Source organism: Emydura macquarii, unplaced genomic scaffold, assembly GCF_026122565.2.
Source record: "Emydura macquarii macquarii isolate MOO-44397 ecotype Brisbane River unplaced genomic scaffold, CSIRO-AGI_Emac_v2 contig_2129, whole genome shotgun sequence".
Classification (NCBI taxonomy): domain Eukaryota; kingdom Metazoa; phylum Chordata; order Testudines; family Chelidae; genus Emydura; species Emydura macquarii.
Genome location: NW_027132266.1, coordinates 84,174 through 100,569, shown reverse-complemented (window position 1 = coordinate 100,569; position 16,396 = coordinate 84,174). Strand labels below are relative to the sequence as shown.

General features: G+C 45.6%; 1 protein-coding gene and 1 long non-coding RNA gene across 2 annotated transcripts; one reads left to right on the top strand and one right to left on the bottom strand.

The window, feature by feature from the left end:
* Window positions 1–421: 421 nt before the first annotated feature.
* On the bottom strand, window positions 422–1,378 carry LOC137160078 (olfactory receptor 11A1-like). The gene has a single exon (XM_067558532.1). It carries the CDS (start codon window positions 1,376–1,378, stop codon window positions 422–424), a length of 957 nt encoding a protein of 318 aa, XP_067414633.1.
* A 6,185-nt stretch (window positions 1,379–7,563) lies between these two features.
* LOC137160077 (uncharacterized) lies at window positions 7,564–8,290 on the top strand. The gene is made up of 2 exons (XR_010921779.1): window positions 7,564–7,675; window positions 7,772–8,290. It is a non-coding gene; the product is annotated as an uncharacterized lncRNA (long non-coding RNA).
* Window positions 8,291–16,396: the final 8,106 nt, after the last annotated feature.

The following is a 16,396-nucleotide window of genomic DNA, read 5'->3' as shown; positions in this document are numbered from 1 at the left end:
TCTGAAAAATCCCACTAAGTGTCGTACCTGCATCCTCAGGCACCTAAACACCTTTCAGAATCTGCCCCATCCTTTCAGTGTGTGCTGATGTACAACAAACTCCAGGTTACAGTGGCCCATGGAGGTCCCCAGCTAGGATGAGCCTCTGACAGCAAATGCAGCATGTGGAGGGACAGGTACTGTGGAGGTCTAGACCAATAGCTCCTGCACAAGGATTCTACGGTCTGGATGCATCTGGGAGAACAACATGGGATTTCCTTCTCTGTTAAATCTGAGGGGTGGGGTGGGCATGGACCAGATGTGGAGCTAGTACAAACTTGCACAACTCCACTGATTTAAATGGAGTTATTCCAGTTTGCACCTGGTGGGAATGTGGCCCAGTATTTTTCATTTTAAAATCCCCCATGCTCCCTTTTTACCTTTATCTCCTTGGAAAAGCCATCAGTCTAGTGGCCATTGTCCTCAGGGCATCATTCACATCCTTGTTTCTCAGGGAGTAGATCAGGGGGTTGAGCAAGGGGGTGACAAGGCTATAGAGAAGGGAGAACGTTTTGTTTAGGTTTATGGCTGCACTGGCTGTCGGCACCACGTAGACGATGGCCAGAGCCCCGTAGAAAGTGCTGACCACGATAAGGTGGGAGGTGCAGGTGGAGAACGCCTTCCTCCTCCCGGTGCTGGAAGGGTTTTTCACTATCGCTGCGATGATGAAGGCGTAGGATAACAGGGTCAGCAGGAAGGGGATCAGGGTGGCTGTAGCTGAGAGCAAGAAAGCCGCTAAGGTGATCAGATGGGTGTCACTGCATGACAGCTTTACCAGTGGCATGAAGTCACAAAAGAAATGGTCGATTTCATTAGGGCCACAGAAATGTAGCCTGTAGATCCAGGCCATTATCACCGGGTTAAAGAGGAAGCCACCCAGCCAAGAGCAGGAAGCCAGCTCGATGCACACCCTCATGTTCATGAGGGCCGTGTAACGCAGTGGGTTGCATATCGCTAAGTAGCGATCGTATGCCATCACCGTTAGCAGTAAGATCTCGGTGGCTGCCTGGGAGCCGAAGATATAAAGCTGTGCAACGCAGCCGTTGAAGGAGATGGCCACGCCCTTCTCAGCCAGGAAGCCTTGCAGCATTTTGGGGACTATGTTGGACGTGTACCAGATATCCAAGAAGGACAAGTTCCCCAGGAAGAAATACATGGGGGTGTGAAGGCCACGGTCAACCAGCACTGTGACAATGATCAGGGTGTTCCCAGCCACGGTGGTGATGTACGTTAGCAGAACCAGCACAAATGGTCCCATCTGGAACGGGTGGAGGATCCTGAACCCGCGGAGGATGAATTCTGTAATGTCGCTTTGATTTCCCCTCTCAACATCTGCCATGTGCGCAGCGTCTAGGGAAAGCCCAGTGCACAAATCAAGCACAGTCAGACAATAAACCAGAAAGCTTCTGGGACTAGACCCAGCCTTTAAAGTGCAGTCCTACATCAATAAATGGCTTTCATCCCTATGGTAGCAAAACCTAACAGCACTGGAATGATGGAAGTATCTAAGGGAAGACAGCCCAAATGGAATGAAATGATAGCTACATGAGCGATTGCAGCTGTCACAGAAACGGTGGATGGGATTTTCCAAAGCTGCCCAGCGCATTTGGATACCAAATTCTCGTCAATGTTAATGGGAACTGAGCATCCAAATCTGTTAGGGAGCTTTGAATGTTCCCACCTGTATGTTTACCTGCTGTGGGCATATGGGAGTTTGTCATGCAACTTCCATTAAACTACAGAAGCCCCACCTGTAACTCATTGAGTATTATGATCCATACCGGCTCCGCTTTGCTGGTTCCCCAGACCTTTTAAGGCACCTGGGTGCTTTCGAAAATTTCAGTAGGCACCTACCTGCATCCTTAGGATCCTAAAAACATTAAAAAATATGGCCCTTAGTAACAAAATGTCATTCAGCTCTGCACAGGCATTCTTTGTAAATGACCCCTTTTCACACCCCAAATGAATCGAGGGGGATGAGGCTCTGTGCCGTGCTGACAAAGTCTCACTGAATTGAAACTGTTGCTGTGTTTAGCATTTCAGAGTCTGAGACATCACAGCCGCTGGGGTACAGGCCACCCAAGTGTGTATGTGGGGGCACAGATTTCAAATGAAGACGTATCGGAAGAGAGAAAGAGGTGACAGAGAGAGTGAGTCCAGCTGAAGTGGTGGGTTAAGAACTGGATAGTCGGAGGCAGAGAGAGAAAATTTTATCCAAACCTTTGATCTGATCCCTTGCTCCCTAAAGCTTTGGGAAGACAGGTGAAAATGCATACCGACATCCAAGGGCTACTCCAAATTCCACGGCTAAGGACGGTGGGCTGCCTGGCCCAAATTTGTCAGGGCACCCAAGACTTTTTATTTTTGTACCAATCAAATTAAATAGATAAGAAATGAATGCTGATGTTTCACCATTATTTAACACAGGGCAAGACCCCAAGCAGGTGAAAATCATACCAGTTTCACTGTGCTGTACCTGGAATTGTGTAGTTTTACACCAAATCTGTCTGATGGAAGAAGTCGGACTAGACACTCATCACGGTCCCAGCCGGCCTTTAAAAATCTACAAACGTATGAAAATCTCAAGAAAAAATTGGTGTATCTCTTCCTGCCCCTTTCCATGTCTGCAGGTGCTCTGCATGCAACACTTCGGTTCTGATCATTTTCCTTAATATAAAATAAAAAAGAAATAAGCCAGAGGGGAAGCTGGAGAAATGAAACCTAAGGAATTCAGGTGCCTAGACCAGTGGGATTTGGATGCCTAACTTTCTTTGTTTCCTTTGAAAATCCCTTCCCAAAACACTCCAATCAGTCATACCTCTGTCAACACTAACCTCTGAGTTAGGTACGTGGTGGAAAATCTGCTCTGGGTGAGACTGTGGCGCAGAAGCCGGGGCTGGTGGGGGGAAGATGTGGACTGTAAAGAGAGAAAAAATACAGTTGGATTAGAGACGATTGTCACTGGAGTTTGTGTTATCATCAGGTGCCTAAAGAGCGGGCGAAATATTCAAAAGAACTGAAAGGCTGGATTTTCAAAGGTATTAGGAGGCTGGAGGTGCAGAGAGACACCTCGGAACTTACAGCCCACAGCAATTATTTTGCATTCTCTCTTTGTGCTAAGATTAATGATGAGACAAAGTTCAAGGCAGTGGAGAATAGATAGTACAGATAAAACCAGATTTACGGTTCCACTCCTCAGCTGCGAGGTGGTGCTTCCAGGACAGTAGGAATCTTGTTCTATTTAACGTTATCCCAAGACTGACAGATTTCTGCCCATCATCCCCCCAGCAACTTGAATCAATATGTACCAGAAATAGCCACTCTTATTCTCTGTGATGAACCGAGATTTGGACTTTATATGCTCCACTGATGTCCATTACAGAACTCCCACTAACTTGAGCATGAGTAGGACTGGCCTTTTTTCCCCTCTAGAAAATACAGTTTAAGATAAAATGTTCTGTCCCTGATTCTGAGCTCACACCAGTGTAGCTACACAGATGTTGAAGGCGGTGGGATGACAGACAGCTAGAGCTAGCTAGGTAGATAGCAGAGGCGGGTCCGTAGCTGGTATAAATCAGTGTAGTTCTTGTGAAGTCAATGGATTTACACTGATTGACACCAGATGAGGACCTCACCACAGGAGTAACTCGTTTGGAATCTGCTGTTGTTATGTAATTACTATACCAATTGGGCTATGATAATATATGTAACAATATATAATAAGATACACTTCCTTCTTCTACGAAGAGTATTCCCCACCATGTGTTCGACACTTTCCAAACACTGAAGGACGACACCCCCTGCTTCGAGCAGCTCCCAATTTAAGTACAGACAAGTAGACAGAGGTCAGGTGAAGGGGAATAACCAGGGACAACATATGCACCATTTACCCTCAGTTCTGTAGTTACATCAACAAGATTCAGCAAAACCAGAATGGCAGGGCTGGGCGCTGAGCAAGGATTGACATGTGGGGAGGGCAGGAGGCGCTCAAGGAGGCTGGATTATGAGTAGGTGGCTGCATGGCAGATGGCACAGAGGTGACCAGGAGAGAATCTGACAAGAGTGGGTGAGATGGGATGCGTTAGTGGCAGGGGCTGGAGGCTTGACAAAGAGAAGTTCATGAAGGAGGGGCAGAGCGATGTGGAGCTAAGGTAGCGACAAGACACTTCAATGTGACACCATGTTGGTTGGAAAGCCAGCGGACAGGGGAGTTACAGGATCAAGGTGATGGGGAAGAAAGAGGAGTTCGGGGCAGCATTTTGTACAGACTGAAGGGGTCAGTGTGCGTGGCTGGGAGGGCAGAGAGGAAGGTGTCGCAGTGACCAAAAATGAAGTTATACTAACATAAAACGGGTGAAATGAAGATCAGAATCGGAGCCTGTTGTAAGTCAGTAAATGGGCTGTAGATTCATGTTTTCCAGGGGTGTCTCAGTCAGACAATTTCAGGTCAGATTGTGCAAAGCTGCCAGTGGAGTTACTCCACCTTAGCACTGGTCTACACCGGGGCATGCAAAGTTCAAGGAACCCCAAGGATAGGTTGTGACAAAGTGGAGATATTCTTAGGGTTTTCTCTGAATGTGTGTGTGTGTGCCTCAGTTTCCCTTAGAGTGTTACTCATATATTTCGGTGATGGGACCCGCGTGTGTGATCATTGCAGAGGCCTCAGGAGGGCAAATGAGCCTTCCACAGCCACAGGTAGGCAGACCTGGCCAGGACCCCATGAGCCGGCCCAACCAGTTGCAACAGGTTGGGGTAGGTGAAGACCAGGGGGAGTGGCCACCTAGCCCGGGAAGGAGACAAAGGACTGGGGAGGGGCTAGAAGACGGGTCTGGGGGTGGCTGTAGGAAAGAGGCCAGTCCCCCGTGAGGGGCCGCTGGGGAGGGAGCCCCGAGAATGGGGCTCTCCAGGTGGTCGCTGCTGTAATTCCTAATTAAGCTGCTAACAAAGTCCCTCTACGCTGTGATCCTGAGAACTAATAAACCCGTCTGATGCCAGGCTGGCTGTGAATCACCTTTGACTGCAAAGCGGGTCGCATGGTCCTTGGGGGGCATGGAGGAACTCGCCAGGACCTTTCCAAGGAAGGGGTCCCGCAGGGGGAGTTCCTGGCGGAGCAGCAGTGCTGAACACTGTGAGGCCAAATGGAGGAGGTGACTACGCGTTGTGGGGGGACACGGGGTGGCAGACCCCCTCCGAAGCACTAGTGTCCAGTCTGGCTGTGGCGGGAGGGGTCCAGAGCACGATCTCTGGGGACTCCCTCACAAAGGGCACTTTGGGAAATGGGCAGATTTTAATACTGTCACTTTTGCAGTAATTTCCTTCCTGCATCTCTCACACGGTGCAACAGAATAAAATAGCATGCACTGACCTGATCTGTCCCAGGCAGGTTTCAGGCTTCGCCATCAACTGAGTCACTTTCCCCTCCTATTTCATTCAAAAACAGAAAAACAAGAGAACAATTCATGTGTGAATCTCAGTAACCAATCTTTTCAGGAGATCTAATTTCACTGAGCCAAAAGATCCGGTTAAATCAGAGCTAGTTCCAGGTACTAGAAACAAAATGTATTCCAGACCTAGCGGAAGCTACTGTTCCCAGACCTACTGCCTGTGGGAGAGAGAGAAATCTAACACTCTGGTGTGCAGAAGGATCGCGTTATGATCACATGTATGGTTTGCAGGGTACGCTCTTTATACCTGAAATCACAGCATTTGAGGACAGAGTCCCTGAATCGCTCAGAGCTCTGAATCGCAGAAGGACTCATTAAATCACCTTTATATCTCACAGGAACCGGAAAGAATAATTTCTAATTGTATTGATGTCAAATGTTTTTTAAGAGCTTGTATGTTCTCTCTGTCTCTTTTCCAAGCCTTGTCCACACACAGAAATAGCACTGGGTTTAACGTACATTGTTGTTTTTAAACTGCGACCTTCTCTACACACAAATGTGCAGCGTTTTACTTAAACCAGTTTAGCCTGACTGGAGAAAACCCCAGTGTGGACACACTTATTGCAGGCTACGAGTGGCCTATCCATAAACCCATAGATTGTAAGGGCAGGAGGCCCCATTAGTAAATCAGCGCTGACCTCCTGAAGAGCTCAGGTCAATGACCTTGACCTAGTGACTCATGCATCAAGCCATACACTCTTGTACCAGCTAGAGCGTATCTTCTAGAAAGGCAGGAAATCAGCTTTGATTTCAAGACCCCAAGCGATGGAGAACTCATCACATTGCTAGATACGTTTTTCAATAATTAATTATGCTCATTGGCTAAAAAAAAAAAGCCTTCTAGTAAGACTCGTAGACTTTAAGGTCAGAGGGACCCTCATGATCATCAGGTCTGACCTCCTGCACATCGCAGGCCACAGAATCTCCCCCTATCCACTCCAATACTAGACTCCTCCCTCTTGAACTTGAACCAGCCTGCCAACAGCCCTCGGGAGGGCTCCAGCCGCTATCTGCTCCTCTGGGCTCCTGTTTGCTGTGTGAGCAGCATTACCAGAGCTGTGAGAACTGGCCGTGAAAAGTTGTGATTTTGCTGAGTTGGCATTTTATGACGGAGAAAAGTTTTGCAGAAAAATTCCTGCTCAGCTCTACTCCTAACCTTCTCTTGGCTAAACTAAATAGATGGCGCTGCTTAAATCTCTCACTTGGAAACATTCCCATAGCGCTTGTCTGCACACTTGTCACTTTCTCAACAGGGCGCTTAGGGCTGTGTAACTTACATCGCTCAGGGGGTGGCTTATTCACAACCCCGAGCAACATAAATTATACCGATGTAAGTGGTAGTGTAGACATGGTAAGAGTTAGACACCCAATTCCTGAGTCTTATTCACACTACCGACTTTTTGCACCGTTCTGGCAGCTAAAAAGAGCCGTTCAGTGAGTCTGACTGTAATTTGTGCCCACCTTAAGTGCCCACCCACCCAGCCCCGGGAAACCCTGCCTCTTTACAATGCCAGAATGAAAGTGTTTGTAAGTCTAACCTGTCCTTAAAAATCTCCAATGATGGAGATTCCACAACCTCTCTAGGCAATTTATTGCAGTGCTTAACTAATATATATATATATAGTGGCAGACAGCAGGCTTCACTCTAGTGGGTCTCACACTTCTGCCCCTTGTAGTGGGCCAAGGAGTCGCTGGTTACCCCATCTCCTCAGGGAAGTAGCTTGGTGTGTCTCCCTCCTGCCAGCTGGGGCCAAGGGTTTTCTCCTTCCCTGCTCCTCTGGCTGCAGAGAAGCCCGGTCTCCTAGCCTGGAGGAAGCTTCTCCTCCAGCTGCCACAAACCTTCTGGCAGCTTCTTCCTGCTTTGCTCCTCTCCCCTCCCCCACTTTAGGGCAGGCAGGGTTTAAGTACACCTGGAGTAGCCCTTCATTGGGTCCAGCTGTCTCTAATTGCCCTGCAGTAATCTCTCCTCTGCTTGCAGGATAAAGGGCTTTGGGCATTCTTGGGCTCACACCCGACCCTGGTATACCCTTTTGTGGCCATCTGGCCTGACTTTACCACAATATATAAACTTGGGGAACAGTAAAAACTTCCCACATGAACAGCGTTAGGTTTTGGACCTGAGATCTTCAGCTACACAGCACAAACCCATACAACCTGAGCTAAAAGCAGGATAATTTAGCTGATAGGACCAGGTAGCTGTTATTCTCTGGTAATCAATTCTTGGGTGATAGCGTAACCCACTACACTTGTATTACACAAGTACCCACTATAATTCCATTTGTTTGCAGGATTAGCGAGCAGATCCAGGCTGTTTTGACTGCAGAGCTCCCCCCTGTGGATAATAACACAGAAGATAAATATGTAGATTTGGACAGTTATGGATGCCTGGACACTGAGTTGCTCCAGTTTGAAATAAAGACTCTGCAACATAGTAGAGCTTCTCAGACTACAAAAAAAAAAAATCTTTCAGTTTATAAGAAAACAATTTGAGGGCTAAGGAAGACTCTACATAAATCTAAACAAGCTCTTATCATTACAGCAACCCAGCAAATATGAGACAAACAAAAATTATAGTATAAATCACACAGATTTGTTCAGTACCAAAAGGTGAACAGACCACAAGTCCTGTGCATTTCAGAACTGCACTTCTGATTTGTCATTTCTAGCATCATACAGTCTGAATGAGCAGCAAACACCCAGTTCTTTGAATAGGCTGCTCTTCTTCTCCTTGAGGCTATCTCCCTGCAGCAATAAGAGAAGCAGGACAGGGAGCCTCAGCCCTCAGGGGAGAGACCTTTGCACACAAACTTGGCAGTTTCAGTCTGAGAGACTGTGTAAATAATTGAAAGAGACAGGTTGTGAAGTGATGAGGCAGATGGTGGAGCAGGCTACCTCCGTTGGCACTGCCCTGGCCAGAGATTCCTGGACGTGTTCTCCAGGGGTTTTCTCTGGCTCCTGTGAGATCTCTTTGTGCTGCATGAAGAGAAAGAGAGAGCACTTGAACAGTCACTGGGCCAGAGAGAGAGATGATTCAATAGCCTGGTGCTTGAGTATGGGAGGTGGGAGAACCAAGTTTAAGTTTCTGGTCCAAGTGCTAGTTAATTATTTAACAAGGGGAAGTGTTTCAACAGGAGAGATTGAGACACACCCAGCCTTACCCCCAACTCCCTGGGCTCTGCTAACACCAAGTGGTTAGGGCATGTGTCTGAGAGATGGGAGTCCAAGGTCAGGCAGGGGGAGAAAGCTATTTTGTGAATGGCACCTCAGTCCCCGTGTGAGTCTATCCTGAAAACAAAACAAAAAAAGCATAAAACGGGGACTGAAACTACTCAGTGACTTCACTTCATTTTCAGGAATAGTTTTGAGTCGACCAAAACTGCATTCTTGTTGGTGAAAAAAACAAAATTTGGGCTGAAAATGTTTTGCCTAGCTCTAGACTGAAGGGAGAAAAAAAAGGCAGCCAACCCTTAGCCAAACACCTCCTGAAGAATGTAACCACCACGCAATAAAAGGAAATCAACATGGAGCGAACATGACATTTGCAAACCTGCCCTGTCACTGCATGTTACACCATTTCCCCACAGCCCACTGATTTATTGGACTCTTATCTACCTCACACACTTTAATGGATTTAGCCACACCACACCCCATGGCACAGAGCTGTGCTCTTGCTTCAGAGTAAGGAAACTGAGGCACAGTGAGATTAAAGGAAGGATGGCTGTAAATTCAGATGCTTGGAGCCAATTTATTTTGGATAAAATGAAAATGAGTGACTCTGATCTCCTCGGCTGCTCACTTTGAGATGAAGAGTAGGACTGACATATTGTTTAGAGTCGTAGGGCTGGATTTTTAAAGTGATTTAGGAACATAAAGGGATTTTCAAAAACATCCTTTGAGCTTTAGGCACCTGGGTGCTTTTGAACATCCCACTAGGCACACAACTACCTAAAAAAATCTGGCCCTTCAGTGACTTATGCAAGGTTTCCAGATGGATCTAGAGCAGAGCACTGAACCAAGTCCTGGTATCTGGCATTGTAGACTAGCATGCTAACCACATCCGCATCTGTCTGCTTAGATTGCAGGCTTTTTGGTGCAGGGATTTTTATGTTTGTGCAATGCCTGGCACAAAGGGGCCTCATTCTCAGTTGACTCTTGGGCATAATAAGAACTAGAATATGACTGTTAATTTTATTTTAAAATCCTGTTATGCAGTAATCCCATGTGTACAAAAATGCAAATGATAGGTAGGCTTGACAGAAGCTGATTTTTATTTTTCTTATAATTCCAATGAGGAATATTTTTATCTATTTATATTTTTACAGTTGTGCAAAATTATGGGTTTTAAGCATTATTTTTTGTGTATTTAAATTTTCACAGTGGGGGAAATTAGGTAGGGTTAAGACAATGGGGATCAGACAATAATTATTTGGTCACAGTTGCCATTCAGATTCAAAAAGTTAAAGCTTTATAACCATTAAAACATAAATGGTCGATATTACGTATCAAAATATATAGAGTAAATATCTTTCAATCAAACCATAGTAAATTCTCAAACAGAATTTTTTTTTCTGTGAGTATTTGTAAATTTCAGTTTTTCTGGATGGAAATATTTTTGTCAGATTGTGTGTGTGCAGTGAGATCAACGTTTACTGACTTTTCCTGATAAAAAATCTAATGCTTCCTAGCCTCACAATAATTAAATGCAATTTCAGGACAACATATCAGAGGCCGCTCCTGTGCCCTGAGGTCTCAATGAACGTTTTCAAGCACTCACACCCATCACAACAACAACAAAAACATTTTAATAAGATCATAGGGACTGGCACCCAGAGCTGGATTAACTCAGGGGTGTTAGGGACTGCAGCCCGGGGCCTCAGGCCAAGGGAGATCCTACAAAATAGCCCCAGGCCCACAGGAGAGTTAATCCGGCTATGCTGGCACCCCGGTCCTTACCACAGAACAACTATAAGTCCTCGAACTGAGTGAGTTTGGGCTGTCTCTCTAACCTCCTGATCCGGCCCTGATCACATTGTGTCTGACAGGCTCACGGTCTTTGATGTATTTAACCTCCCAACAGTGAGGTAGGGCCGTGATAATAATCCCACATTACAGATGGAGAACTGAGGCACACAGGATCAGGCTTAAAGAGGGATGTAGTTGACTAAAGATTCAGATAAGTGGCTAATGGGCTTTTAAAAAGCAAAGTGCCTGACTCCCACTGATTTCAGTGTCAGTTGGGGACTACATCCACAAAGGGACACAGGCCTGGTCTACACTTAAACATTAGATTGACCTAGCTATGTTGCACAGGGCTGAGAAAAATTTTGCTGCGCAGTTATGTTGACCTAACCTCTAATTTATTCGTGGAGAGGTCAATGGAAGAATTCCTCTGTCAACCTAGCTACCACCTCTTGGCAAGATGCATTAACCACAGAGGCAGAAAAAACCTTTCCATCTATGTAGGAAGCATCTACATAATGGCACTACAATGCCATAGCTGTGCTGCTGTAACAGTTGTAGCGTGGACATGCCCAGAGGCATCTAACTGCACCTTGATGTGCCAAAGTCCTACATTCAGGTGCCACTAAGGGTATGTGTCTATACTTCGCACTGAAGGTGCAATTCCCATCTTGAGGAGACAAACCTGCACTAGCTCTGGTTGTGCTAATATGCTAGAGAGAGAGTAGCAAAGGGACTACCTGTCCCTCCATCCAAGACAGGGGGTACATAGTCAGATGGCTCACTGCTGCCATAGCTGCATTCTATTTTTAGCATGCTACCTCAATCAGAGCTAGTGCTGGTATGTCTCCTCAAGCTGGGAATAATACACCCCACTCAGCTGCCCAGCACCCTAGTGCCCCATCTCTCACTTGCAAGCTTTATCCGGTAGGTGTTCTCAGAGCACACCTGAAGGCAGCTGGGGCTGAACAGTTTGGCAGAGAGGTGGGGTTCAATATTCACTGGGTTAGAGGGAAAAACAGAGCAATTGACTTTATAGCCCAGTGGACAGGGCATTCTCCTGGCATGTGGGAGACCCAACTTCAAATTCCTGCACCAAATCAGGCAGCGTGGGGATTTGAAAACAGGTCTTCTGCATCCCAGGTGAGTGCCCCAAGCCCTGGCTTAGTGGCTATGCTGCGTTTTCTCTCTCTGGTGCTCGGTTTTTGTGAGAAAGGGCTGACTTGTCTTGGGTGCCCTCTCCTGGGCACTTTTTATTGGCTAGTTTAAGCGGGTCCCAGTGCAGTGTGCTGGCTTCTGGGAATCCCTTTCCCATGTGCCATACAGTCCCCCTTGGATTGTATGGAGAGCCCAAATCAGGACTGAGGATTTCACTTGGCAGTATGAGGTCTACATTTTAGGTATTGTTCGGTTCCAATGCTGATAGCAGAGGACGAGGGAGGATTCCACTGCTGATGGCAGAGGATGCGGGACGGATAAAGCACAACAACCAATATGATTGCAAGCAGAATCGTTTATTCCATCTTGTTCTCCAGCTTATATACCTTTTTATCATCTTTGCATACATCTTTGCTGATTGGCTATTATATGATTTCACCTACTTCACACGGGAACAGCTTACATATTACTGGTAGCTTCTTAGCTCACACAACTATCTTGTTTACGACCTTGAATACTTTCTACTATCTAGTGGATGGCGGCCAAGTTCCGGGAACTCGCCGCCAGTGAGGCGCCTGAGTGAAAGTGGCCACCTTCCAGATCCCTGTAGGCAGCCTCACTTGACCCGGTGTCCAGCACCAGGCCTGCTGTAAGTGTCCACTAGGTAGCCATCAGGTCAGGGTACGAATGATACACTCCCACAAGGTATTGCCCCACTAAGCTGAGGGCCAGAATTTTAAAGGTATTTCAAAACTGAATGGGATTTTCAAAAGCACATAGGCCTCTAAACCTCATCGATCCATAAATTCCAAGGCCAGAAGGGACCTCTGTGTCCGCCCTCCTGTACAACACAGGACAGAGAACTGCCCCAAAATAATTACTAGAGCACAGCTTTCAGAAAGGCGTCTGATCTTGATTTAAAATTTACCAGGGATGGCAAATCCACCATAAGCCGTGGTAAGTTGTTCCTATGGTTCTCACAGTTAAAAATGTGCACCTTATTTTCAGGCGGAATTTGTTCAGCTTCAACTTTAAACCTCATCAATTTCAATGGGTGTGAGGCATCTGCCTGCTTTTAAAATCCTACTAGGTGCTTAAATTCCTTTAAAAACCTGACTCTAAGTGTAATTATTATCATTACCATTGATCCTTGTGGTGCCCAGTTTATTTATGGAAGGAAGGTACAAGTTCTTCTTCTTCATGGTAGATTACATATAGACCATCAGTTTCTTACTTTTTAAACTTATACTGCTAAAGGCCTCCCAACGTTTCTCAGATCCTCTTATTTTTAAGCAGAGGCACTCTAGTCTAGCCCTAGGGACCTACCTGCATCTTTGTGCACCTAAATACTTTAAAAATCTGGCTGAGAGAGACTGAATCCACGACCACACAGCACTTTGGGGAAAGCAAAGACCAGAACCCAGGGTAGCACCTCAACCACTGGACTGGTCTTCCTCTCCTTAGCTGTAGCTGTTAGTAACCTCAGTGCACCAACACTCTCTCCAAGGGAAATCAAATGGCCAACCTTAGGCTACCCAGAATTTGATGCTCTCTCTTATTCAGGCATGTCAGTTGACGCCTATTTCAGCAGAACCGAACGGAATGAGATCAGATTGTCTTAGCTCTTGCAGAAAGCTCTCAGATTACTGGCTGTCTTTCTCCTCAGGGCTTTGTGAACATCTTTGTTTCTTAGGCTGTAGATGAGGGGATTGACCAGAGGCGTCAGGACTGTGTAGAAGACTGAGAACACTTTGTTCAGGTCTCTCAGTGTATTGGTGTCTGGTAGCATGTACACAATAATTACGGTTCCATAGAAAATTATAACCACGGTGAGGTGAGAGGAGCAAGTGGAAAATGTCTTTTGCCTGCCCCTGGACGATGGGATTCTCAGGATAATGGAGATGATGCACACGCAGGACGTCAGGGTTAACTATCCCCTCCATAAATTTATCCCCTCCATAAATTTATCAAGCTCAGTTTTGAAGTTTTGAAGCCAGCTTTTGAAGCTTTTGAAGTTTTGAAGCCAGCTAGGTTTGAAGCCAGCTAGGTTTTTTGCCCCCACTGCTCCCCTTGGAAGCCCATTCCAGAACTTCACTCCTCTGATGGTTAGAAACTTGCATCTAATTTCAAGTCTAAACTTCCTGATGGCCAGTTTATATCCATTAGTTCTTGTGTCCACATTGCTTCTTCCCAGGCAAGGTGTCTCTGCTTGCTGCAACCTGTTACAACCTGTTGCAACTGGTTGACACAGGAGGGCAAAGGAGTCTGGGTATTGTCTGTGTACATGTGGCTGAAATGTTTTTTTGAAAAGTTTAGACACTGTTAAGAGAGTCAAACTCTTAACCTCAATGGGAAAGTAACGGCAAGAGGAGAATATCTAACCTCAAGAAAATATCTTCCTCTCACTCTATTTCTTTCTCTCTCTCACTATTCACGAATGATAATATGTTGAGACAAGTGGGTGACACACTAAACCCCATGTATACCCTTATGGTGTGATCGTGTATCATTTGTGTTCCCCCTTATAGTGTAACTGGGTATTGTTTAAAGCAAAGTATGTCATGTAGGGAGTTTTTGGAATGTTCATGACATACTGAACATTATTGTTATGGTAGTATGTTTCCTGCAATGTCATATGTATGGTTATGAAACTTTGCTATGTAATATTCCCAAATGTGTGTCTCACATGGCTTGAACCAAATCCAAGCAAACACTAAAAGCAGAGAGGTAATTCACTCCTCACTGAGGCATGCATAAAACAACCTGGCTTTTTCAGGAATAATGGGCATGCCTAAGCATCTGATAAAGTGATGCTCATTGACTCAGGATGTGGAGAAGACCATGCAGGGATACTGTTGGTCACCCGACCCAGAAGGGCAGAGGTGAGGCCCCAGAGGGGGCTCATGGACATTTGAAAAAGGAGGGACATTTTGTTCTCTCTCTCTCTCTCTTGCATCCTAGCTATAAATAACATCAAGCAACTGAAGCATTGACCATAGGGGAGAGCACTGAAATGGGTTACCTAGGGAGGTGGTTGAATCTCCATCCTTAGAGGCTTTTAAGGCCCTGCTTGATGAAGCCCTGGCTGGGATGATTTAGTTGGGGTTGGTCTTACTTTGAGCAGGAGGTTGGACTAGGTGACCCCTTGAAGTCCCTTCCACCCCTCATCTTCTATGAATCTATGATTATCACCACAGGAACATGCGGTTCCCTTAAGGAAATCTCTAAGTGTCTAGCAAGTGGCTGGCCGGGTGAGGGGTCTGGGAGTCCATGAGGTTGGGCTGCAGGGCTATAAAACGGCAGTGTAGATGTTGTGGCTCGCTTTGGAGCCTGGTCTGTGAGAGCCCATGATGGGGATGGTCCCTGGTTACCAACAGGCATCTTGCAGTGTGTAGTGCTTTTATAGCCATCATTATCCACACTCAGCAGTGATTTTCAAAACATCAGCAGAGCCCAAACAGAGACACAAACTCATCGGGTTTATTATTAACTAATTTTCTTACTTACTGATGCTAAATTGTCTTGATAATATAGCCGACTTATCCTAAAACCTAAAGACTAATTTGGCTAAGCCAGATATTTTACAGGCCTAAGGGTGCAGGTTTCTTGCATTTCAACTATCTTTTACCTACTGCCTATCAGGTGTTTGTCTCTTATATCCAGCACTTATAATAGATTCATTTATTAGTTACAAGCTGCTCCTGTACCAATAAGTATCCAGAGAGATGAAGAGAAAGACAGTGAAATAATTTTGTAGACAGACTCCAGATTATAAGAAAGCTTTTCTTGCTTAAAAAAAAAAGATTGGTCCCCTTAGCGGATGTGCATGAATGTTTAATATTGTAGAATGCTGAGGTATTGGGAATGATCAGCACATGTATTCTGGTGCAGGGCTTTGTTTGTTTGTTATGCTGGTCATTCTCAGACTGGACAGAACATTGTTCAGACCTGGCTAATATGGAAATGCAGTATGCCTAAAATAACAGATTTTAAGACCAAAAGGAACCTTGCTGATGATCTAATCTGATCTCCTGCATAACACAGACCAGGAAATTTCACCCCAAATCCCTGCATCTGGTTTTACAGCTTGTGTTTCAGTTAGAGTTTTTAAATCAAAATTGGACTTCTTTCTAGAGATATTCTCTAAGTGATGAAGAATTTAATCCCTTGGTAAATTGCCCCAATAACTGATAACTCTCACTGTTAAAAAACTGCCTCTTATTTCCAGTGTGAACTGCGCTGGCTGGAATTTACCATTGCCTCAGCAGCCAAAGCAGAAAAGGTGGTACAATTATCCGGTCCCTTTGAAAATCTGTGCACTGATTTGATTTCCTGGGAGAATTCACTCCCTCTACACTTGGAAATAAAGGAACAGCCGTCTAGCTCAGAGACAGAACACAAAGGGTGGGAGTAAACGGGCCATTTCCATCACTGGAAGTGAACCAATGGGCTGACACAAACCTCTGTACTAGATTGGTACCATATAGATTAGACAGGAGCTGTAAGATTTTCAGAGGAGATAGGGAGAGATTTCTAAAGGCATTTAGTCATCTTAAGAACCAGATAACTGAGATAAGCACCAGCTAGGATTTTCAAAAGCACCTAGGTGCCAAACTCTCATTGAAACCAACAGGAGTTCAGCATCCAGGTGCTTCTCCAAATCCCTCTAGGCACCAATCTGCTTCTTTAGGTGCCTGAATAGCTTTGAAATTCTGATCCATAGTCCCACTAAAATTCAAAACCCTCCTCCTCTAGGACTTTTGAAATTCCCAGCCCAGAAAAACAGGAAGGGCCCT